General features: G+C 42.4%; 1 protein-coding gene across 1 annotated transcript in view; it reads right to left on the reverse strand.

Moving 5' to 3' along the window:
• The window catches only part of RTTN (rotatin), a 478,682-nt gene that overhangs the window by 4,773 nt on the left and 447,639 nt on the right, over positions 1-26,270 (reverse strand). The window contains exons 47-48 of the mRNA XM_030212687.1: positions 21,832-21,935; positions 13,949-14,018 (exon numbers count right to left, since the gene is read on the reverse strand). Of these exons, the coding sequence (XP_030068547.1) occupies positions 13,949-14,018; positions 21,832-21,935 (174 nt within the window). The remainder of the gene's footprint in view (positions 1-13,948; positions 14,019-21,831; positions 21,936-26,270) is intronic.

A 26,270-nucleotide genomic window follows, 5' to 3' on the forward strand; every position in this document is an offset into this window, starting at 1 on the left:
GTCTGTGGTGTCTTGTATGAAGCTGTTTGTTTTGTGCACGAGAGGTTTCAAAATTCCCTCTATGAGTCCAGATATTTCCTCCGTGAGTGTTCCAGTACCTGATGCATGCACGGTTTTCTAGCCCATTATAAACCATAAAATTATACTGCTTTGTCACCCTCCTGTCTCCATGCATATCTCCCTGTCCCTCATCCACCCGACTCTTCCTGTCTCTCATCTATCCACCCCATCCAGTTAGACTGTCACTGGAATGCTTTGATGTTTCACTCTGCGCCATTTTTGTGAAACCAGCGACTGGGACTCCGATTTTTCTGTCATATTGGGCATTTGGAGTCATTACAGCGCCCTTCCTGAAGCAGCCAAGGATTTGGCGAAACAAGGAGCACTTGTTGAAGGGTTTATTGATTGCGTTGTAGACTGTAGCCAAGAAGTAAAGAAGGACTGCCGGTTCGCCTCTCAGACCAAGCCGTTATCAGCCTTATTTCTTCAACATCCACCACAACCTTTAGTTAAGTATTGTTTATTTTTTAGGTTGAGTATAGAAGGTTCTGGGGTTCTAAGTTTAGATTGATTGGCTTGTTTGTGTATATGGGGGGTTGCCCGTGCAGTTAGCGTTATACATTGGAGTCAGGTACAGTCTGTTCTAGTTTTAGTTTGGTGTCTCTCACTAGGTGATAAGGAAGGAACAAAGGAGTTTTTAAAATCATTCGCTGTTCTCATGTAGAGTGAGTTTTTTTGCGCTTGATTATTTTTTCTCCTTTGCTCCTCAAAGGAACCAATGATAATAATGAACTCCTAAGCTGATAGTGGTTTTATCAATATGATTGTATTTTCCCTATCTGGAGCTTTGAGGTTCCTATTTATGTAATTGGCCATTATAGATTTCTTTACTGGAATCTCTAGTAAACCACTGGGGAGACACCAACAAACTAAATTCTCAATTTGCAAACTTCTGTGAATGGTTGATCACTTATATATACTGTCATCTATCAACATTTGCTTCTTTCCAATCTGACGAAGGGCAACCTTCGAAAGCTAATCAAGAAATGTATTAAGTTATGTTCAATAAAAAAGGTATCATCTTATTTTCTTTTCCATGTTTTATTTTGTTTTATTTCTATTGATTACCTTTAAAAGTGGACCAACACGGCTACCACACCTCTCTAATCAGGAATAAACTGAAAAGCACTGGAGACAGCAGGGAGCCATGGAGGGGCATAATCGAACGGGGCACCTAACTTTTCCTGAGGACGTCCTCGTAGGACGTCTCACGAAGGGGTGGGGAAACCCGCATTATCGAAACAAGATGGGTGTCCATCTTTCGTTTCGATAATACGGTTGGGACACCCAAATCTCAACATTTAGGTTGACCTTACAGATGGTCGTCCCCGATTTTTGGCGATAATGGAAACCGAGGACGCCCATCTCAGAAACGACCAAATCCAAGCCATTTGGTCATGGGAGGAGCCAGCATTCGTAGTGCACTGGTCCCCTGACATGCCAGGACACCAACCGGGCACCCTAGGGGGCACTGCAGTGGACTTCACAAATTGCTCCTAGGTGCATAGCTCCCTTACTTTGTGTGCTGAACCCCACAACCCCTCCTCCCCACAATTGTACGCCACTACCATAGCCCTTAGGGATGGAGGCACCTAGATGTGGGTACAATGGGTTTTTGGTGGGTTTTGGAGGGCTCACATTTACCACCACAAGTGTAACAGGTAGGGGGGGATGGGCCTGGGTCCGCCTGCCTGAAGTGCACTGCAGTACCCACTAAAACTGCTCCAGGGACCTGCATACTGCTGCCATGGAGCTGGGTATGATATTTGAGGCTGGAAAAATATCTTTAAATTTTTTTTTAGGGTGGGTGGGGGTTAGTGATCACTGGGGGAGAAGGGGAGGTCATCCCCGATTCCCTCCACTGGTCATCTGGTCATTTAAGGCACATTTTTGTGGCTTGGTCGTAAAAAAAAAAGGACCAAGTAAAGTCGTCCAAGTGTTCATCAAGGACGTCCTTCTTTTTTCCATTATCGGCCGAGGACGCCCATGTGTTAAGCACGCCCCAGTCCCGCTTTTGCTATGCTTCCGACACGCCCCCGTGAACTTTGGTCGTCCCCGTGACGGAAAGTAGTTGAGGACGCCCAAAATCGGCTTTTGATTATGCCGATTTGGGCAAACCTGTGAGGACGCCCATCTTCCGATTTGTGTCGAAAGATGGGCATCCTTCTCTTTCGAAAATAAGCCTGTTGGCGAACTCCACAAGTTAAATTACATGTTTGAGATGAGCGAGAAGAATGTAAAACATAAAATGATCTTTCCTCGAAAAAAGACTGAAATCACTGAACTACTACTACTACTAATCATTTCTATACACAGCACTGTACACGTTATATACAGGTACTTTCTCTGTCCCTAGGGGGCTCACAATCTTAAGGGTTTTTTTTGTACCTGGGGCAATGGAGGGTTAAGTGACTTGCCCAAGGTCACAAGGAGCTGCAGTGGGAACTGAATCCAAGTTGCCAGGATCAAAGCCAGCTGCACTAACCATTAGACTACTCCTCCACACCTGAAACACATTTCTGATAAAACCAGTGTCCTTTAAACGACTGATTAGAAGCTGATAAAGGTAATATCACAATCATTGCCCAAATGCTCTGAATAATCACTACCCAGATACACTAATGTTGTCTCTATGCTATGAAATACTCAAAAGTCAAATTGCTAGGAAACAACAGATTATTTTTTGTTAACAAAGTCTTTCAATTGTTCTAGTATAATATTTCAACCAGTTTTGAAATAAAAGGTATATTAGAAACTGGATAATAATTCTCTGGCAAAGTAGGGTCCAACTAGTTATGTTTTAGAATAGGTCTTATTACTGCTTTTTTCCAGAGAACTGGAATTCATCATATCAACTATGCAAGGAAATAAAGTCTGTAGTTTCTGGATCAGAAATAGTAGTATATAGAAATAAAACAAAACATACAAAAGAAAATAAAATGATAACTTTTTTTATTGAATGGTACCTTTGAAAAGAAAATGTAAAAAAGAAAAAAATAATAAAACTGTTCAGAGAAAAAGCTAAATTTTTGGTGTTGAATAGTTCATTCAATCCATTTGTAAACAGCTGAATATAGAGGACATAATACATGCAATTATTTCCCAACTGAAGATCTTGGGAGTCATTGTGGATAATTTTCTGACTTTTACGCCCCAGGTAAAGGTGGTTACCACAAAACTATTTAGGCTCCTTGGGAAACTTAATGGTCCTTTTACTAAGGTGCACTGAAAAATGCACTGCTGTAGATGCGTGTATTGGACGCATGCAGGTCCATTTTTTCAGCGCGCCTGTAAAAAGGCCTTTTTTGGGGGGGGCAAAAATGGACATGCAGCAAAATGAAAATGGTGCATGTCCATTTTGGGCCTGAGATCTTACCACCACCCATTCACTTAGCAGTAAGGTCTCATGCGGCAGTAATCATCAGCGCCATGTGTCGGAAAATAAAATATGTGTTCAGACATTGTTATTAGCTCATAAAGGTTATTGTAATATCATATTTCTGGGATGCCAGGAATCAATCCGTAAAAGACTTCAAGCAGTGCAAAACACTGCTCACAGTTACTTTAACGGGTGTCTAAATTTGACAGTGTAACACCATTGTACCAGAAGCTTCACTGGTTGCCTGTCAAGCCACAGTTTATTTTCCAACTATGCTCTATGGTTTTTCCATATTCTTCAGGGTTAAGTCTCAAGTTACATGTCTCATCTTAGTCACTTATCTTCAAGAAATCCTCCTCTATAAAAAATGTAATATATAAGTCTAGTTTATCGCAGCAGTTTGCATATCAATCAACAACATGATGGAACTCTTTGCCCATTTATATTAGACGGATTATAAAACTTCACAAAGTTATATCTGTTCTGAAAATGTGTATTTTAGAAGCATTGTTTGGGAAAATTGATGGTGTAATACAGGGCTTGACAAAGTTACTTAGGATTTAGGAGCCAGACTTGTAACGACTGGAATTTTTATCCATTTATGTGCATTTATAAACCGCAGGTTCATGATGTGCTCAAGATGATGCATAGCATGTTGTTTAACACAGTGGTAGAGAAGGAGCAGATAGGAGGTGCCACAAAACACTTAGCCACACGCCTAGGGTGATCCCACAGCCACTTAGAGGGTCTATCTCCAGCACATCTCCCACTGACTGGGTCACAACTGCCTCTGGGCGAGTCTCCCGCATTCAACTTATCCCGTGATTTCTAGGACACTGGATCCACACTCCCAGTGGTCCTACAGTTCCCAGAAAGCACTCATAGACCCAACATACAAACCACCAGGATTCTTTATCAGTCCAGACAAACAGGGAAACAAACAATTATGTTTATTTTCTTAAAAAATATTGAACAGTGGAACAAAATAGTGCAATTGGCAAAGAACAACAGGTAACTGAAATAAGGGTTAATTATAACACTAACTAAACACTTACATACATCCCAGAAAGTACCTGGGGAGATCAGGACATATATCTGTTCACAGAGCTTCAGCAAAAGAGATCTCTCTCTCCTTCTCCCAGGCTGAAACTGAAGCAACAACCAGGAACAACTGCTGGATAATTTCAAACTCCAGGCCAATCAGAGCCCAGAACAGTCAAGTTTCAAATAAAAACTGGTTACATTACTAGAGTCACTTCCTATTATCTGTGTGCCAAATAAAAGAAAGAGAAGTCAGTCCTCTGTAACAGCTTTGAGCATAAAAATACACCATCTGCTGGCCAAACAGAAGAAATATAGTTCAGATTGTGAGGAATGGGTTGATAAGCAGAAGCGGAAGGGGAGAAAAGGGGCCCTGCTTCCATGTAGAGGGGAAGAGGGGAAAGAGGGTGACTACAGAAACTACCGATCCCAGAAGGCCGCGCAAAGTAAAGGGGGGGAAGAGAGGGGAAACTACAAGTCCCAGAAGCCTGAGTTGAGCAGGAAACAGGAGGTGGAGGACTTGCCTTCTCAGAGAAGCAAGGGGGAGGAGGCTGATTGGGAAATGAAGTCTGAGGAAGGGAATGAGGAACACCTGCTGGGGGAGGGAGGGGCTGAGCATATGGACTGGCAAGAGGGAGAAGGAGGGGGGGGGGAACAAGAGGAGATGGATATCTCAGCTTTTGCTCGGGGCCAGGAGGGGACCAAAGGAAAGTAAGTCCTGGAAAACAGACTGTATGAGTGCTAACCCTGTGTGGGTGGTTGTCAGGAGTGAGTGCTGACAAATGAGGGAGGTGGGTCTCTAGGTTTAGCTGACAAGGAACTGCTAGAACCTAGGGGAACTCATACAGCAGCGGGAAAGTTTGCAACAAGATAGCATTTGAACTTGAGAACTGAACTTTGGATTAGAACTCTATAAGGGGGTGAGAAATGAACTGAAGGGGCCTGTGCCAGGAACAGGACCCGTATAGAAGCATTGTTCACTTGGGAGCCTGGCTGGAGAGAAGCCAGGGAGCCGATAGACCTGGTTGCTGGCCTAAAACAACTTTGCAGGCGTGATCTGCTAAAAGTAGATGACGGCCTCCACCTGAGGAAAAGAACTTCTGTCCCGCAGGACAAAGGGGGAGGAAGGGGAGAACGGACACAGGGGGTCCCAGTAGACGGAACTGTTTTCTTTTGGCTACCCAAAGAGGAGTATCTTTTTCAGTAGCCCGCCAGTCCTGGAACTGATTGACGGACTTCAGGCGGGAGTGAACTCAGCAGAGGAAGCATGATCTGTGTTTGAATACCAGCAAGGAGGATTACTAGCAGTGCGGAGGTGATTCCCGGATCAGGGCAAGGAGGAGGCAACACCTCGAGCGGTGGACCAGTACCGAGGTGACAAGATATATTTAAGACAGGAAAATATCCAATACATTTTACAGGCTTCAAACACACTGTTTCTTCATTTAAGGCAACTACTATCCCTTTCACCCACCCACCTACAACCTACCATCTGGAAATGGAGAGAGGCTTTAGGCTGTGGCTGATGGGGCAATGGGAGAGAAGCCAAAGCTGCAGGTACTAAGGGTGGGTTTGGATAGTACACCCACCTATCTACCTCCCAAAACTGCAGCCTTAGACCATCTCCATTGCCCACCTGCCTCAAATAGCTGCAGTTTTAACTCCTCCCCACTGCTAGTCCCATCCACTCCTAGCAAATCACAGTCACTCATCACCACCACCTACCCAGCTACCCCCAGCAGCAGCCTCTGAATCTATCCTCTACCCCTCCCAAAACAGTAACTTCTCTAAATCACCACCCCTCCCAGAAAAAATACAGATTCTTAAAAAAATGTAAAGTTATCATACCAACAGGGCTTCTGGAGGATCGTCTTCTCAGCAACAATGCTCCTTAAGGGCTGCATCTGCGGTTGCTAGTGCTCCAAGCATCCTCCTGAGTGAAGTGGCTCCATGTGGGCTGCCTCTCAAGGTGAACACCCCCCAAATTCTCCCCCTCTCTCTCTCTGCCTTCCCCCTCCCTCCCTCCTCAGTGGTGCAAACACACACACTCATAGTTTGTTCCACAGATCAGGGCAACTGCCTACAATACATCTCTTTCTAGTTGTAGATTTTCGACAGACTGAATTTGATGGAATTGTTAATCTAATTTCTTGTGCAGAGTGTAACAAGAAAGTAGGAAATTACCTCATAAGGTGGGACTCGGCAGAGGGAAGGTCTGGTCGCTGGCCAGAGCAGCATGTCTTGATTGTTGCCATTGCTGATGCTAAGGGTCAAGGTAAGCTTTGAAGGTGAAGGGAGAAGCAAGGGTGAGAGAGAGGGAGAGATAGATGCTTGCTTCAGGAGGCTGAAGGGAGAATACCCTCTTGTCTGTGCAATGAACCTGACAGGGAACAGAGAGGGACTTTGGGCAGGGACAAAAACAGCATCTTTAGGGAGCAAAACCTAGATGCCAGGTCTAATTTTTAGGCACCATGGCGACCTGGAGTTTGTTGAACCCTGGTGTAATATCCACAAGATCGCCTGGTTTCTTTTATTATGTAAACTGTGCTGAACTTGGTAGGCTAGCACAGGTCATAAGTCTCTGAATGTAATGTCATGTAATCTACAGTTGAAGAAATTATATGAATTGAAGAAATCATTTATCAAAATCTTGTTCCTGTAAAGGATTAAACTGTGACCAAGTTCAAGACTTTATTTTGGCCATCAAATTGAAGTGAATTACAATGCAATGGTTAATGGTGAGTAGTAGCTGAGGTGGGAATCAAACCCAGTTCCTCTGGGTCCTAATCTACAGCCCTAACTACTAGGCCACAAGTGGGAGTAACTGTAATGCAAAGCAGACTTCTACTGGCTGTACCCTGAAAACAGCAAGGTCAGGTCAAGATCAAGAATATATATGTTATATTGCATCATATGCTATGAGTTTATTTTATTGGGCACACTGGATGGACCATGCAGGTCATTTTCTGCCATCATCTATATGTTACTATGCTTGAACCAGGCCACAATAAGAGACTGTGCATATTTTTCGTCAGACAGTTCTGAACTTGCAACTCTCGTACCACAGTGTGAGCGCACCATACAATTCTTGTCACCATATTTCAAAAATGATATAGCTGAATTAGAAAAGGTACAGAGATGGGTAACTAAAACAATAAAGTGGGTGGAATGACATCCCTAAAAAGGAAAGGTTAAAGAAGTTAGAGCTCTTAAGCTTAGTGAAGAGATGACTAAGGGGAGATATGATAGAGATCTATAAAATAATGAATGGAATGGAACAGGTGGACCTGGTTTGCTTGTTTACTCTTTCTAAAAGTACAAGAATTAGGGGGCACACAGTGATGTTGCTAGGTAATACATTTAAAACAAATTGGAGAAAATATTTCTTCGCTTAATATATAACAATATTCTGGAATTAGTTACCAAACAATATGGTAAAAGCTGTTAGTGTAGCAGGGTTTAAGAGGTTGGACAAGTTCCATGAAAAAAATCCATAAACTGATATTAAGGTGAACCTGGGGAATATCCACTGGTTATCCCTGGGATAAACAGCAAAGAATCTATTGGTTTCATGCCAAAAGGCCTGGAACAGCCACTAATTGAAACAAGATAGTGGCCTTGATGTACAGGTTTGAGGCTGCTCTTAACTATTAACCCCTATTCACCTGCCCTGTACCCATGTTTGTTTTAATCATTCCCACAATAAATAACTCCTTAATCCCTTATTTGTCTTGTTTATCTTTAACAGATTGTAAACTCTGTGGAAGAGGGACAGTCTCATGTGTTTGGTGTACAGCATTGCATATAAACACAAATTAGAAACAGATGTAAGCCTAGTCTCCTTTTTTTTGTAATGAAAGTATATACACAACATGATATTCTGCAATAAACAGTTACTGATTTCAAAAACTGAGGATTCAAGAACAGGCAACAGTTCTCTGTCCTACAAAACATATCCCCTTGGAACTAAGAATAACTACTAAAAAAATGCTAGAATTCAACATCTCTATCCTAGTTTGACAACTTAGGGAGAAGAATGTGAATGAAAAAAATATGTTCCATCTTTTCCTGTAATACTTTACAATATTAGAAAATGTAGCTGTTAAGAATACTGCTCACAGTATTCTTATGAAAAAGGGTGTGCCATGGCTGTCTGTGGATCACTGTTTGCTATATATTTCATGAAAACTGATAAGGTTTTAGCAATGCGTATTCTTCTGCAAATTGATTTCATCACAGTTCATGTAGGCTAGATCATTACTGCTGAAAAGTATTTTCATTTTCACATTTTACTCCAGTTCAAGACAGGTTATTGCTAAGAAAACTTTGAAGTGGAAAGATACTCTTCAATTCCTAATAATTCCTCATCAATTCCTTGTGGCAGGATGCGTCATTTTTTATTTACAAATTTTACAGACAAAAGATAAAAGGGTCCCCAGAAGTCATCAGTGTTGGCGGAAAGTGTCATAGGGACAAGCGTTTTTTCTATACAATCAAGCATTTGCACAATAAGACACACTGCAATTCCAAAATATATGGGCTAACAGAAATGAAGACAGTTCATTCTCCTGTAACCTTTTTTACAAATAAAACTGACCTTCAACTCAAACATCATTATTGGAAGCACTACCATTATATCTTGTAGTTGAAATGGCACCATAGATACACAAGCTTTGGGAAGGAAAAGATTTCAACTATTTTTGTTCTACATTTTGTATAGTTTCATAAAATATAAGTTATGCTAGCTTCTTATCCATAAATACTTCTACAAATGGGAATCTAAAGGGTCGTTTTATTAAGCTACAGCAAAAAGTGGCCTCAGCGCGTCAAGGTTTATCCCATGTGCTAAGGCCATTTTTACTGAAGCTGTGTGGGAGACCCTGGTCTTAGTATTCTGTTCATAGAAGTCAATGGGATTAAGTTGTACTGTGAAGGCAATGTGTGAATGCATCAACATGGTGACCCCTATTGCTGAAAATAGTGCCATGAGGTCTTCAGGCTGGAACAGATTTCAACTTAGCCTTCACATAGCAAGGAAGCTGGTAGCTGCATTGGCCTGTCCACAGAGGGGGGGATGAATAAAGATAAGAAAAAATGAAGCATTAGAAAGTGTTAAGACTACAGCTATTTTATGTATCAGTTACCCAAACCCAGAGCCAAAGAGACAGTAGCTTGTTTCTTAAATGCTATAGTGGTAAAGTATGTCAGGAACCTTTTTGATATAACGATAGATATTATGCATGCTTGTTTTTGTAGCCTTCCTTGTAGTAACAGGAGGAACATTCTGGGTCCTCACAGTAGTGCCAGTCAAAGTAATGAAGAGGTGATCAATTTAGTGAAGGAAGCAGTGGTAGGGTATGTGACTGGTGGATAAGAAGTTATCCCTATATTTCATTATTGTAGCTATGTCTAATTAGAACTATCTTTTAAATTGTTCTGAGTTAATTTTTATTTTTTTGTTTCATGTTCTTTGCTTTCCTATTTTATAAAGGAGTTCCTTTCTGATTTCAATATTTTAGACTGTACACTGCTTTGTCCTGTTTGTTCAGTAAAGCAGTCCAGAAAGTTTTAATAAAATGTAAACTGAAGCTGCTGCTAGTTCCACATCCAACATAGGGAGGATAATGGAGGTAGAACCCTAGCCCTGGCTGCACCCTGCTTGCCTAATTCAGAGATGTTACAATTCATGCGTTTTTCTCATATATAATGAGTTTTTTTTACGTCTGATGTTTTTTTCTCCTTTCCTCCTTTTGGGAACCAGTGATAGTAATGGACTCCTGAAATCAAAGGGATTGTTTTAATACATTGTAGTTTCCCTGTTAGGAGCTTTGAGGTTCCATTTGGATTAATTGATTATTAAAGATTCCCGTGTTGGAGTCTTTTTTTCACTTCTGGGAGACACCCAACTAATTGTTTATTTTCAAACTTCTTAGTAAGGTAGAATTTTGATCTATCTAGTTTGATTTTCCCTGTTTGCTGATAGAACATAAGAGTAGCCATACTGGGTCAGACCAATGGTCCATCTAGCCCAGTATCCTGTTTCCAGCAGTGGCCAAACCAGGTCACAAGTACCTGGCAGAAACCTAAATCGTGGCAACAATCCATGCTACAACTCCTAGGGTAAGCAGTTAATTCCCCATGTCTGTTTCAATAGCAGAAGATGGACTTTCCTCCAAGAACTTGTGTAAACCTTTTTTTAAACCCAGATATGCTAACTGCCGTTACCACATCTTCCGGCAAAGTGTTCCAGAGCTTAACTATTTGTTGAGTGAAAAAATATTTCCTTCTATTTGTTTTAAAAGCATTTCTGTGTAACTTCCTTGAGTGTCCCCTAGTCTTTGTACTTTTGGAACGAGTAAAAAATTGATTTACTTCTAATCGTTCTACACCACTCAGAATTTTGTAGACCTCAATCATATCTCCCCTCATCCGTCTCATTTCCAAGCTGAAGAGCCCTAACCTCTTTAGCCTTTCCTCAAATGAGAGGAGTTCCATCCCCTTTATCATTTTGGTCACTCTTCTTTGAACCTTTTCTAATGCCACTATATCTTTTCTTGAAATACTGCGATCAGAACTGAACGCAAAACTCAACGTGCGGTCACATCATGGAGCGATACAGAGGCATTACAGTATTTCTGGTCTTATTCAACTAAGCAGAAGATTTCAGCATATTATCTACGACACCTAGATCATAGTGCTGACCCCCCCCCCCCCCAAGGTGGACCCTAGCATTAGCTAACTATGATTTAGATTATTCTTTCCAATGTGCATCACCTTGCATTTGTCCACATTAAATTTCATATGCCATTTGGATGAACAGTCTTCCAATTTCTTAAGGTCTTCCTGCAATATTTCACAGTCTGCACGTGTTTTAACAACCTTGAATAGTTTTGTGTATCTGCAAAATGTAATTACTGCACTTGTTATTCCGATTTCCATATCATTTATAAATATGTTAAATAGCACCAGTCCCAGTACAGATCCCTGCGGCACTCCACTGTTCACCTTCCACAATTTGAGAGAAATCATCATTTAACTCTTACTCTCTTTTTTCTGTCCAATAACCAATTCTTAATCCACACCAGTACTTTGCCTCTTATCCCATGACTTTTAATTTTCTCAGAAGCCTCTCATGAGGAACTTTATCAAAAGCTTTCTGAAAATCTAGATACACTACATCAACCGGCTCACCTTTATCTGCATGTTTATTCACATCTTCAAAAAAATGAAGTAAATTGGTGAGGCAAGAATTCCCTTGGCTGAACCCATGCTCTGTCCCATTAAACCATGTTCGTCTATGTGTTCCACAATTTTATTCTTTATTTTTTCTACTATTTTGCCCGACACTAACATCACGCTTACCGGTTTGTAATTTCCAGGATCACCCCTGGAACCATTTTAAAAAATCGGCGTCACATTGGCCACCCTCCAATCTTCAGGTACTATGGACAACTTTAAAGACAGGTTACATAATATTAACAGCAGACCAGCCAATTCATGCTTGAGTTCCCTGCGCACCCTTGGATGTATGCTCTACGGAGCAGGTGATTTACTACTCTTTAATTTGTCAATTTGGCTTAGTACTTCTTCCAGGTTCACCGAGATTTCTTTCAGTTCCTCTGCATCATCACCCTTGAAAACCATTTCTGGTACAGGCAGATCTCATACATCTTCTTCCGTAAAGACAGAAGCAAAGAATTCTTTCAGTTTCTCCGCTATGGCGTTGTTCTCCCTGAGTGCCCCCTTTTGCTCCTTCATGATCTAACGGTCCCGCGGATTCCATCACAGGCTTTTTGCTTCTGATGTACCTGAAAAAGTTGTTACAGTGAGTTTAGCCTCCGCAGAAAATTTCTCTTCATATTCTCTTTCAGCTTCTTTTACTAATGCTTTGCATCTGACTTGTCAGTGCTTATGTTGCTTCTTATTTTCTTCATTTGGGTCCTTTTTTCCATTCTTGGAAGGACAATCTTTGGCTGTGATAGCCTCTTTTATTTCACCTTTTAACCATGCTGGCTGTCGTTTTCTCTTCTTTCCACCTTTGCAAATATGTGAAATGAATGCATCTGGTCTGGGCTTCCAAGATGGTACTTTTGAATAACGTCCACACTTGATTTAGTGTTCTAACCTTAGCAGCCAATCCTTTTATCTTCTTTTTAACCATTTTCCTTATTTTACTATAGCCGCCCTTTCGCAAATTAAATGCAACTAAATAGATTTCCTTTGCAGGTTCATCCCAGATGGTAGCTCAAACTTGATCATGTTACGGTCACTGCTTCAGAGTGGACCCAACACCGCAACTTCTTGCACTATGCCCTGCAGACCACCAAGGACCAGATCCAAAATGGCTCCTCCTCTCATCGGTTCCTGGACTGGTTGCTCCAAGAAGCAGTCGTTTATTACATCTAGAAATTTTATGTCCCTGATGTACCATTTATCCAGTTAATATTGGGGTAATTGAAATCACCAATTATTATAGTGTTGCCCAATTTGCCAGCTTTCCTAATCTCTGTAAACATTTCTTCATCTGTCTGTTCATTCTGTCCCAGCAGACGGTAGTACAGCCTTACATGAATACTCCTTCCCTTCACACATGGAATTTCTATCCATAATGATTCCACGCAGCTATCTGTTTCATGTTGGGCATGGAAGGAAAGGAGTGATTTGCTAGATGTGACTGCACATTCTCAGAGAGAGAGAGAGAGAGAAAAGCAGGAGGTGGTATATCACTGAGTGTCTGGGAGGAAGAGGACAACGAAGTTGCTATTATTCACTACATCCAGAGGAGTAAGGAGAGCCCCAAATCCTATCCAGAGATGCAGGAGTGGCAGCACACAATGGAGGAGACCAAGGCACATTAATACTGTGAGCAAGTTTGATACTTAATCACCTTACCTTGTTTTTATAGACTACATGCCTTCTTAATTTCATTGTTCTGCTTTTGTATATTTTTATTCATTTAGGGAGCGCCCAATAAACTGGTATTTTTATACAAGTCCCTACACCAGTCTACATGATTTTTCTAGTGTGAGTTGAATGTGTATGTCCAGAGACAGTTCAGAGAATATTCATCCAGTCATCAAAGACCTTTTATGTTTGTTCTATGTATATGGGAACAGAATATGGAGGAGATTTAAAATTACAGCCATAACCACCAACCTTATCATATGTACCTGCCTCTGGGGTCACCATCAGTCCCCAATTAATTGGAAGATAGACTACATTTAAAAAAAATATATTTAACTGCTACAGTGCAGAATGCTACTGGGAAACAAGTAGAATTTCCATTGACTTTAGTGTAGGACAGCCCACAAAGGTCTCAGGGATTTCATATCTACGAATTAACCACAAAGGTTCAGTAACCAGCACTGTCCATGATGTAATACCATTCTCTTGGAAAAACAGCAACAATTGTTTAAACATTTTAAGACAAAAAGTGGTAGGTAAATCTTTTAAAGTTTTCAAACTTACTTTTTGTCAGCAGAGAGAAAGCTTCATCTATTCTCCTTTTTATTGATGGGTTTTTCAAAGTCACTTTTGCCTGTATCAAAAACATAATTATTAGATTATTCTATATTTATTCCACGTAATTAGGCTCTGAAGGACCCTTTTACTAAGCCGTGTAAGCGTCTACACACGCCCAAATGGAGTTACTGCCTGACTACTGTGTGGCTCTTGCGGTAATTTCATTTTTGGTGTGCGTCCGATAATTTTGGATGTATGTATTTGATGCATGCCAAGTGGAATTTGATGCGCGTAGATCATTACCGCCTGGTTACCGCGTGAGACATTACTGCTAGGTCAATGGCTGGTGGTAAAGTCTCAGACCCAAAATGGACGCCTGCCAATTTTGATTTTGCCGCACGTCCATTTTCAGCAAAACTTTTTAAAAAAAGGCATTTTTTGCATGTATGCTGAAAAATGGATCTGCGTGCGCCCAAAACACGTGCCTACACTACCGCAGGCCATTTTTCAGCACACCTTAGTAAAGGGACCCCTGAAAATCATGGTGATGCTGCATCTTGCAATTATTAAGGAAACCAGTTAAAAATGCATTTATGTTTATCCTGAGAGGTTCCTAAAAACTTAGTCAGATCTAGACTATTAGGGGAGTTCAACATATTAAACTCCCTCTTTGGTTTAGTTGATGTAACGCTTCTTGGCAGATAATAGAGATGATTAATTACAAAAGAATCAATAGAAAGTTGCAACACATCCCTGACACATCTTAAACAACTCCATTAATTTTAATTTTTTTAACCATGTATAACAATCTATTTGTGCATGAAGATGGTTAGATTTTTATGAGTTTCTTTTGTTATGCTTTGTAAATAAGAAATGTATAGTTGCCTTATGTAAAGTATAACTCAGTTCATTTCTGGAGTGTCAAGATCAGCACATATTACTCCGGTGCTAAAAAAAAAGGCTCTACTGGTTGCCCGATAGGTATTGAGTTATGTTTAATGTTCTTGTTTTGATACATCAACGTGTATATGCGAAAGTACCTGTATATTTTAGTAATGTTTTAAGGATGTATTGCCCGAGGCAATCATTGAGGTCTGAAAGACTGAAGCAGTTGTGTTTTTGCCTTCTCCTCTGACGTATCATTATGCTGAAATGAGAGCATGTGTTCTCGCTGTTGCTGGACCATCACTTTGGGATAATCTTCCTGGTCATCTAACATTATGTGATAACAGTTCAAGCAACTCTTAAAGACTCATTGTTTTTTTAAAGGCCTTTCTAGAGGAATGAAGGATACTGAAGTGACTGTGACATGAGTCTGCATTGTCTGTGGAGGGACATATCATTTAGCTTTTGTTTTGGTTGCACTTTGATGATTGTTTGTTGGTTTGTTTTTTGTTTATTGATTATGTATATTTTATTGTTACCCGCTTTGAGTTAAAGCAGGATACAAATGTAAAAATAAATAAAATAAGTATGTATAAATTTGTATTTTCTGCCACAAGCTTCTGTATGTATTTTATATCTGTGTTTTACTCAGTGTGATCTTAGTACTTATACCATGATAAAGGATGCTTACCTATAACAGTTGTTTTCTGAAGATAGGTAATCAATCCTACAAGCTAGTCAAGTCACCACAAATGTCTAGTTTCTGGTAAAAAATGAAATATTTACAGCATAGATGGGACTTCCTACATTATAGTGGTTTCACAACTACTCTCAATTCCTTTACAGCCAAATTAAAAAAAAGAGGAGAACATTTCAGGGGAAGGAGGAGGTCTGTGATTGGCAAGTTGTTGGTCTTCAGAAAATGCCTGTTATTGTATATCAATTTTGTTTTCTCTTCAAATGACTTCACCACATCAAACAAGCAGAATATTCAAGCTAAGGACCATCTTCTACAAAAAAAAAAAAAATCACGTGTCTGCAAAAAGTATCCCTTTTCAATTTGATTGTTTTTTTAAACAACACTGACAACAGGAAGACAAACTGAAAATAAAATAGGTTCTATGAGGGAAGGAACTGGGATATACTCTTGAAAAGACCATAGAGAATGGATAATCAGATCTATCATCTAAAAAGAGGCCATACTCATATAATGTGATATGAACATATAGACAGAAACCCATGTCAAAGCCTTGCAAATTTTCTCAAGGTAGGTGATATTTGACTGACAAACAACCCCACCATAGTCCTAACACACTGCTCTAAGGTCAATATAGAAGCATAACAGAAGGAGAAAGGGAGGGGTATTTTTGATATTACGTTCAAATGACAACTTGGACATTTTGCAAAATATGTCCAAAATCACAAGGCTGTAATTGAAACAAATGTGTAAAGATTTTCAGAGATTTGAAAATACCAAACATATACATCTTGAAATAGTACGTTTCTAAGCAGCAGCATAAAATGTCTCAATATTTGATAACATGCTATGGAAAACATCCGTCACTGCATGACCCCGCATCAAAAAAAAGGTGTGCAGGTAAGTTTGGACGTCTCCTCCACATGCAGAATGTCCATATATAGCTGTGTAAGTGGAGGAACGTTCCTCATTCTGGGAGGACGTCTTTAAGAAGGGAGCCAACTTACTCCCCTGAGGAGACTTAACTGTTGGTTTTGCTTTGCCAGAAGCCCAGGCGAGAGCTATTTAAGTAGCACCACCACCTACCCTTGAATAACTGTCTCCATCAGTAGATGGAGAATAATAAGAGCCATCCTGGCAAGGTAAATGCCCAGCAGTGGCTCCTCCTTCTCCCCCCCCCAAGGTCAGCGCACCAGACATAGGCAGGGTTATATAAAATAAGGTCCCTTTTTGTTTGATGAACATGTAATTGCTCCCTCACCAATTCAATTCTTTACTGTATATCTTAATACAAAGGCAATTCTTATTGTAAGTGTGTATATCTATAAATACAGAATGGAGAAACAGTAAATACAATATCCGTTGCTGAAATCAGAATGTACACCACATCCAATGTCCATTAAGTATGGAGACCACCCCCTCCACCAACCATGCAGAACTGCAAACAGCGGTCGTACAGACATTTCACCCCCCCCCCCCCCCCCCCAATTTGTATTGGCAGCTACCTACAAATGCCTCAACCAATCTACATTTCTTTGAAGGGGTGAACAAACATGTGAATAAAGGTGAGCTGGTTGATATGGTGTATCTGGATTTTCAAAGGGCATTTGACAAAGTACCTCATGAAAGATTCCAGAGGAAACTGGAGAGTCATGGGATAGGAGTCATGTTCTACTGTGGATTAAAATCAGGTCAAATGATAGCGAATAGGTATAAATGGTCAGTATTCTCAATGGAGAAGGATAGATAGTGGGGTTCCCCAGGGGTCTGTGCTGGGACTGCTGCTTTTTAACATATTTAGAAATGATCTAGAGATGAAAAAAACTAGTGAGGTCATTAAATTTACACCATAAAGTTATTCAAAGTTGTTAAATCACAAGATGATTGTGAAAAATTACAAGAGGACCTTACGAGACTGGGCGTCCAAGTGGCAAATTACATTTAATGTGAGCAAGTGTAAAGTGATGCATGTGGGAAAGAGAACCCAAACTATGCAACATGATGCAAGGTTCCACATTAGGAGTCACCGACCAGGAAAGGGATCTAGGTGTCATTGGTGATGATATAGTGAAACCCGCTGCTCAGTGTGCAGCAGCGGCAGCTAAGAAAGCAAATAGAATATTAAGTATTATTAGGTTAGGAATGGAAAACAAAAATGAGGACGTTATATCTTTTCATTGTTCCATGATGTGACTGCATCACAAAAAATGTGTGCAATTCTAGTCACTGCATCTCAAAAAATATAGTAGAATTAGAAAAGGTACACAGAAGGGTAACAAAAATGATAAAGGAGCTGGGACGACTTCCCTATGAGGAAAGGCTAAAGTGGCTAGGGCTATTCAGCTTGGAGAAAAGATGGCTGAGGGGAGATATGATAGAGGTCTATAAAATGATGAGTGGAGTGGAATGGATAGATGTGAATCACTCATTTACTCTTTCCAAAAATACTAGGACTAGGGGACATGCAATGAAGCTACGAAGTAGTAAATTTAAAACAAATTGGAGAAAATATTTCTTCACTCAATGTGTAATTAAACTCTGGAATTCGTTGCCAAAGAATGCGGTAAAAGCAGTTAGGCTTAGCGGGGTTTAAGAAAGGTTTGGATAACTTCCTAAAAGAGAAGTCCATACGCCATTATTAAGATGGACTTGGGGGAAATCCACTGCTAATTTCTAGGACAAGCAGCATAAAATGTATTGTACTGTTCTGGGATCTTGCCAGGTACTTGTAACCTGGATTAGCCACTGCTGGAAACAGGATGCTGGGCTTGAAAAACAGGATGGGGACCCCAGTCATGCAGGCACAGCTCACAGGCTTCTGTCCCTGTGTGAATGGATCTGAGAGCCAGACCCTCTATGCTTTCTTAAGTAAGCTAAAAGCAAAGATGAGGAAGACGGTTGGTCTATTCTTTTGTTTTGAAACCTAAAATGGCTATCATTCAGTAAAAATAGCTTTAAAAGCACAAGTTATCCTTTTGAAAGAAAAAAATTATAAGAAAAAGAAAACAAAATGTCTATTTTCTTTCCTGTAAGAAAAAAAGTGAAGAAACAGCTTTAAAAGTAAGCAGAAGGCATCCTTTTGAAAGAAGCAAAATGTATGAGAAAAAGAAAACAAAAATGTCTATTTTCTTTTCCATGGCAGGGGGGTGGTGACATCTGGAAGGCACCACAAGCCATGCTTACCGGCAAGCTCACAGTTGCAGCCCCAGAACTCACTTGCCCGCCATAAGCTTCCGCGACAGCTCCCTTTTTGTTATTGCCACCCTGCGTCTTTCTTACCTCAAAGCAGCAGTTTGACAGCGTTAGTGAAAGAAGCATGCTGCCGGCTCGGGCCTTCCCTATGTTCCGCCCTCAAACTGGAAGCTCACAGTTACAGCCCCCACCTGCACACCCTCAGCTCCTGCGAAAGCCCCCTTTTTGTTCTTGCCACCCTACATCTCTTTTACCTCAAAGCGGCAGCGTGACAGCATCAGTGAAAGAAGCAAGCTGCCAGCTCGGGCCTTCCCTCACTATGCCCTGCCCTCACAGAAACAAGAAATTACATGACAGGAGGGCGGGACACAGTGAGGGAAGGCCTGAGCTGACATCCTGCTTCTTTCACTGACTCTGTCATGCTTCCGTTTTGAGGTAAAAGAGATGCTGGGTGGCAAGAACAAAAAGGGGGCTGTGTCGCGGGAGCTGGAACTAGCAGCAGCAGCTGAGAAGGGGGCTAAGGCTGGAACTCAGGGGCTGAAAAGGGGGGAAGGTGGGGGCTGGGGCAAATCACTGGACATGGATGGGAGGAGAAGGCAGGGGAGAAAGGAGAATCGCTGGACATGGATGGGTGGGGAGGGTAGAGAATAGAGGAGAATCACTGGACATGGATGGGAGGGGAGGGATGGGAGGGCAGGGAGAAAGGAGAATCGCTGGCTATGGATGGATGGGGAGAACAGGAGAGAGAGGAGAATCACTGGACATGGATAGAGAAGAGGGCAGGGGAGAGAGGAGATTCGCTGGACATGGATGAGGGGAAGGGAGAGAGGAGAATCGCTGGGCATGGATGGAGAGCAGGAGAAAGAGAAGAATTGTTGGACATGGATGAATGGATGCAGGGGAGGGGAAAATTGCTGGACATGTATGGATGGAGGGAAGGGCAGGGGAGAGAGGAGAATTGCTGGACGTGGATGGACAGAACAGCGGAGGAAAGAGGAGAAACATGGATGGAGGGAAGGGGAAGGGAGAGAGGAGAATTGCTGGACATGGATGGATGGATGGGAGGGCAAGGGAGAGAGGAGAATTGCTGGACATGGATGGATGGAGGGGACAGCAGGGGAGAAAGGAGAATTCCTGGACATGGATGGAGGGGAGGGGGCAGGGGAGAGAGGAGAAGCACATGGATGGAGGAAAGAAAAGGGGAGAGGGGAGAAATGCTAGACATGGATGGATGGGAAGGAAGAGAGGAAGCAGATGCACATGGAGGGGAGGTGGAAAATTCTGGACATTAATGCAAGGGATGGGAGAGAGGAGACATGCTAGACATGGACGGGGGGTAGGGAAGAGAAAAGAAAAAGATGCACATGGATGGAGATGAGGAAAAAGGAAGAGAGAAGAAAAACTGCACATGGATGGAGAAAATAGGCAAAAGCTGGATCCACTCTAAACCTCCTCCAGTCAAAACCACAGAGGACCCAGCTTTTATTTATGGATGTAGGGCAAGAAGAAAGGAGGAAAGTAAACAAATAAACGGACAAGAAGCCCTGGAAACAGAGTTAAGAGAACACAGATAGAGAGCAGCAGAATCAGAGACTCGGACCAACATGATCAGAAAAATGATGTCACCATAAAACAAAGGTAGAAAAAAAATCATTTTATTTTCATTTTAGTGTTTGGAATATGTCCAATTTGAGAATTTACATTTGTTGTCTTCTTTTGCACGTTACAGAAGGAAACGTGTCTTTCAGTTTTTGTGGTATTGTGCTGCATGCAGAGTCTAGCTTCTTAGAATTTCAGGTTAATTTTTGAAGAATTTGAAGAGGGGCCATCTCTGTTCTGCATGTGTGACTGAGCTAAAGGATTCTGCTGGCTTGTAGTGTCTGTGTAAGAATACATTGGTATATAGGGTGAGAAAAAGTCTGACACTAAATCATATGTCAGATTTAATGTCAATAAATTTATTGTGAAAAGAATTTGTGGATGAATAGCAAACATAGGTTGGCTACAGAAATGTGGCAAAAGTCAACAAAGCATTCTGCGAAAATCAATTGCCATTTGGAATTTACAGTAAAGAATATTGTGTTTTAATATTATTTGTAAATTGGTTGCTGCCTGTGCATATCATTTGTACCAATAGAATGTATAATATGGTTACATACATATCTACGGGTGGTTATTTATTTATTTGAGAGAGAGAGAGAGAGAGCCTGTTAAACATTTATCAGCACACCAAGCACAATGCGCTGGTAAGAAGCTATAAAGCAGAAACCATGCGTTCTGGGGAAAACAAATTCTCCCAAAAACATCCAATATCTAGGTTTTCCTCTCTAAGATCACTGAGGAATAAGATTTGTAGCTCATGGCCCTTCCAAGTGCAGATTTGGGATGAAGAAGCTGCTGCTTCTCAAATTTGGGAGCTTTTTGGAGTCTCCATAGAGTTCACCTTTTTGTTGACTGGATGCAGAGAGAACACGGTTTTCCATAGCCTAACTCAGGGGACTTTTTTCTAGTACATATTGCCAAAACTATAGCCACAGAGAAATCAGACTCAATTTTTTTTAATATGCCTGACCACGATATGCCAAAGCTTAAAAAAAAAAAGTCTGTATTGGGTGTTCATGTAGAAAACAAAGAACGCAAACACAACTAGGGTAATTATCAGGAGAATATTAAACCCAAAATGGTCTGCATGACAGTGAGTTCAATAAACTCTAAACAGTACACACAGTGGAGACATCTGTTTGGCTCTATGAAAAAAGTACAAATGAGCGGTGATGATCAAAAAAAGATGCTGAAACCTCAGTATAAAAATTGCAGTGACTCCATACATAAGTTTTGAACATCTGTGGGGTCTTTTGTCATCTCTATTTCTGTATGGCTCTGTGGAAACACAAAGCCTGAGGGTGATCCATGCAATGATGCAGAGTGTGAAAATGCATGCACGTACAGAGCTGATTCTCTAAAATTTCTAGAGTAATCTAATCTGAGGAGCTTCTCTTCATGAGCTCCAATGAATGATGTCACTCATTTGTGAGAACTTGCTATCCTAATTGACCTCACAGAATATTATATATTTTTTTCTTTTCTAGCTGAAATGTGTTTATGAAATACTAACCTTCTGATAATTATGAAGCAAAGCCCAAAGAGCAGATGCTCCTATCCTCTGTATGTGGGGTTCATCACTTTCCAGACAGGAAGACAGCACTGGTACAGCATTCTCTAATGAGGGAACACAAAAACTATAATGGAGCTGTAAATGCAAATATATATATCATCATGAATTTTGCAGTGTTCAGTTCAACCTAGTAAGATGTGGAGCAATTAGATCTTACCTGCTAATTGGCTTTCCTTTAGTCCCTCTAGACCGGCACAGATGGGTTATGCACTCCTACCAGCAGATGGAGACTGAAAACAAACTGAGCTGTCAGCAAGCCTAAAAGTGGGCTGTGCAGTCCCCCAAAAGCCAGTCTACGCCTATCTAAGCAGATGAATCTAATGCAAAACACCAGAAAAAAAAGGAGTTAACACTCTCTCAACATATTAAAACATTCTGCAGGTGCCTCCGCCACCATGATCCCTTGATCACAGTGTCTGAACTGCTGCTGCCAATGCCCAGAAATTGGCCATATCATGATCACAGTGTCTGAACTGCTGCTGCCAATGCCCAGAAATTAGCCATATCAAAAAACCCGCCCCCCCCAAAAAAAAGCTGGTATGGGACAGAAGCACACAAGTCTCTCAAGGAACTTATAGAATAACTGTGCAGCATTCTTTTGTCTCTTTCTCTCTTTTTTTTTTAAATAAATGAAAGTAGGGAGCTGTAAGCACAACTTGGAGAAGCTCCTGAAAAAAATATTAAATAAACCGAACCACACAACGCCAACTACCCAGCATAACACACTTGGGAGGGGCCTGTGCCAGTCTAGAGAGACTAAAGGAAAGCCAATAAGCAGATAAGATCTAATTGCTCCTTCCATAGCGTCCCTCTAGACCGGCACAGATGAGTACCAGAGCAGTGACCATCATGGGTGGGCCCCCAGAGCCCCGCAGTGAGCACACTGGTCCCAAACTGCACACCTGACGAGCATACACATCCAACCGATGACATGTAAAGGCATGCAGAGAAGACCAAGTCACCACTCTACAAATCTCCTACAGAGAGACCAAAGAATGATTCACCCAAGAGGAGGCTACAGCCTGTGTACAATGAGCCTTCAAGAAAGAGGGAATAGTCTGCTTCCGAAGCAAATAGGCTGAGGCCACCGCCTCCTTCACCCACTGGGCAATAGTAGCCTTGGATGCAACCTTGTCCATACAAGACCCCCCTAACAGAACAAAGAGCCAATCCGAGTGGTGAAACTCCCGAGACACTCGCAAATAATGACGGAGCATCCTGTGGACATCCAACCGGTGCAACCATTGCTGTTCTCCCAAACTGTCTCACAAAACGGGTCTCACAAAACGGGTAAGGAGACCTTCTGATTCAGATGAAATGGAGAGATCACTTTAGGAAGGAAGGCGGGAATCATCTGGAGAGAGACCATGTCTTTAAAGCACTGGAGAAGGGAGGTCTTCAGGACAAAGCCTGCAACTCAGACACCCATCGACAGGACGAAGAGAGCCACCAGCAGCATTGTCTTCAAGGTCAAATCCTTCAGAGTACAACCCGACAAAGGCTCAAAAGGCGCCGACGCAAGTACTGATAGCACAAGGTTAAGATCCCATGAAGAAATCGGCCGACACACCGGATGCCTAATAAGGCACATACCTCTAAAGAAAAGAAACACATCCAGTAGGGAACTCAAAGGATGACCCTGAACAAGACCTCAAAAACAGGCCACAGCTGTTAACTGTACTTTTAGCGAGATAAAACAAAACCCTTATCCAATCCAGCCTGCAAAAAATTCAGCACCTGCAGCACCGAAGAGGCATAATGGACCGATCCGCACACCAGTCCTCAAAAATTTGCCAGACACATACATACACAAGAGAAGTAGACCTCTTCCTAGAACGCAGAATAATGGCAATGACAGGAGCCGAAAAACCTTTCTTCAGCAAACGTGCCCTCTCAAGAGCCACGCCATAAGTGAGAACCAAGCTGGATCGGACATGAACACTGGCCCCTGCAACAGAAGGTCCGACGCTGGTGCGAGCGGAAATAGCTCTTCCACCAGGAGATGAATGAGATCCGTGTATCAAAGTCTGCGAGGCCAGTCCAGAGCCACCAAGACCACCAGACCGGCATACTGCTGAACCCGTTGAAGAACTCAGCTGATGAGAGGCCACGGGGGAAAAAACATAAAGAAGACCATCCCCAGGCCAAGACTGCAGCAGCACGTCGAGACCCTCTGCTCAGCTCGCCTTCCTGTGACTGAAGTAATGAGGCACCTGAGCATTAGCCACTGTCACCATCAAGTCCAAAACCGGAAGACCACAGCAGCTCACTATCTGTGAGAATGTCACCGGACTCAGTTTGTATTCTCTGGGGTCTCCACCTGAACATTGTCCACTCCTGCCATGTGAACCGCGGAAAGACAGAAAAGATGGGGCTCTGCCCACATGAGAAAAGATGCTTCTTGTGTCACAGACCTGCTCTCCGTTCCGCCCTAATGATTGACGTGGGCTACTGCCTTGGTGTTGTCTGACATTATGCGCACTGCCGTGCCTTGAAGAAGGGGCTGGAATGCAAGGAGTGCCAAGCGGATTGCTCTCAGTTCCAACACATTTACCGAACCACTGGACTCTGGAAGGGACCACATGCTTTGAGCCACCTGTCCCAAACAATGCACTCCCTAGCATACTAGACTGGCATCCGTTGTTACCACTGTCCACTAAGACAAATACAGGCTTGTGCCCCCTCAAGAGATGGGCAGACTGGTATGGCTGGAGATGACTCTTGGCCACATTGACTACCGAGCCCAAGGACTGCAGAAGACATACCACTCGGGCCATGACCCTGACGCTTTCCTGGTACGATTTCGCTCTGATGAGCCAGTCGTCCAGATACGGATGCACCAATATGCCTTCCTTGTGCAATGCAGCAGCCACCACCACCACCATAACCTTGCAGCAGGTACGGGAGGGAGGGGCGTTGCCAACCCAAAAGGGAGTGCACAAAATTGATAATGCTTCCCCATAACTGCGAAGCAAAGGAAATGCTGATGAGCCAGGTGCACAGGTATATGAAGATATGCCTCCGTCAGGTCCAAAGAAGACAGAAACTCCCCTTGCTGAACAGCCAGAATAACTGAGCACAATGTTTCCATGCAAAAAGAAAGAACCTCAAGATTGCAATTGACTACCTTGAGATCCAGAACAGGGTGGTAGGAACCTTCCTTCTTTGGTACCACAAAGTACATGGAGTAACGACCTGTGCCTTGATCCAACTCTGTATGGGAACCACAGCCTGTAAAGACCAACAGCAGACAAAGGGTCTGGCGAACTGCTCGCACTTTCCAAGGCACACGACAAGGAGACATCACAAAAGCATCTGCCAAAATAGAGGCAAACTCCAAAGCATAGCTTTCTCGAACAACTCTGAGCACCCACTGATCTGAGGTAATCCAGGTCCACTCCTCATAAAAGTCCCGCCGCCTCACTCCTATGGGAACCAAGCACTGGAACCTGATACCTTCATCGGACAGATCATCCAGAAGCGACCGCTGAGGGACTGAAGTCCTGACGGCTCCTCCCCCCGAAAGGACTGCACCTGCTGAAAGAAACTACTATGCTGAGCCCTGCCTCCTCTGCCAGGCCGGTAGCGATGCACTTCCCGAAAGCGAGACTTCCCAGGCATTCTTCTACCACCTGCCTAAGGCCTATCCTCTGGAAGATGAGGGACCTTAGTCTCACCCAAGCTCTTCAGCAACTTATCCAGATCCTCTCCAAATAACAAGCAGCCACAGACAGGGAATTTGGTGAGCTTGGACTTAGAAGCCGCATCTGCCGACCAGTTCGGAGCCTCAACAATCGCCTGGTCACCACGCTCAGAGCCATAGATTTAGAAGAAGCATAAAGTAGGTAGTAAAGAGCACCCATTTCCAACTTGGTGGCCTCCTGATCTACAACGGCCCAATCATCAGAATCCCTTTCCAAAATATGTTCCGACCAATGAAAACAGGCCCAAGCAACCAATCCCCTGCAAACCGCCGCCTCCACAGCCAAGGCAGCCACATCAAAACTCTGCTTAAGCAACCTGTGATCCTGGGGGTCTCAAAGAGCTGTACCACCATCCACAGGCACCGTACTCTTCTTTGTGACAGCAGAAACATCATCCACCGTAGGGAGCCTCAAAGAATCTTGATCCTGTTCTGGGATACACACGAACCATCAACTTAGCTACCCTGAAAGGGGTGTCATGTGAAGCCCACTGCGCCTGAATGACATCCCTAATGTCCTGGTGTATGGGAAAAGACCAAGAGGACTTGCACACCCCCTTAAGAAGCAACCTGGGGGCCTCTGGCAGAGCCTCCTCAAACCATAGTACTGAGGACACCTGCGAAATGAGCTCCTATAGTTCCTTGCGGTGAAAAATATGTGCAACCGAGGGGTCCT

The sequence above is a fragment of the Microcaecilia unicolor genome, chromosome 1 (assembly GCF_901765095.1).
Source record: "Microcaecilia unicolor chromosome 1, aMicUni1.1, whole genome shotgun sequence".
NCBI classification, from domain to species: domain Eukaryota; kingdom Metazoa; phylum Chordata; class Amphibia; order Gymnophiona; family Siphonopidae; genus Microcaecilia; species Microcaecilia unicolor.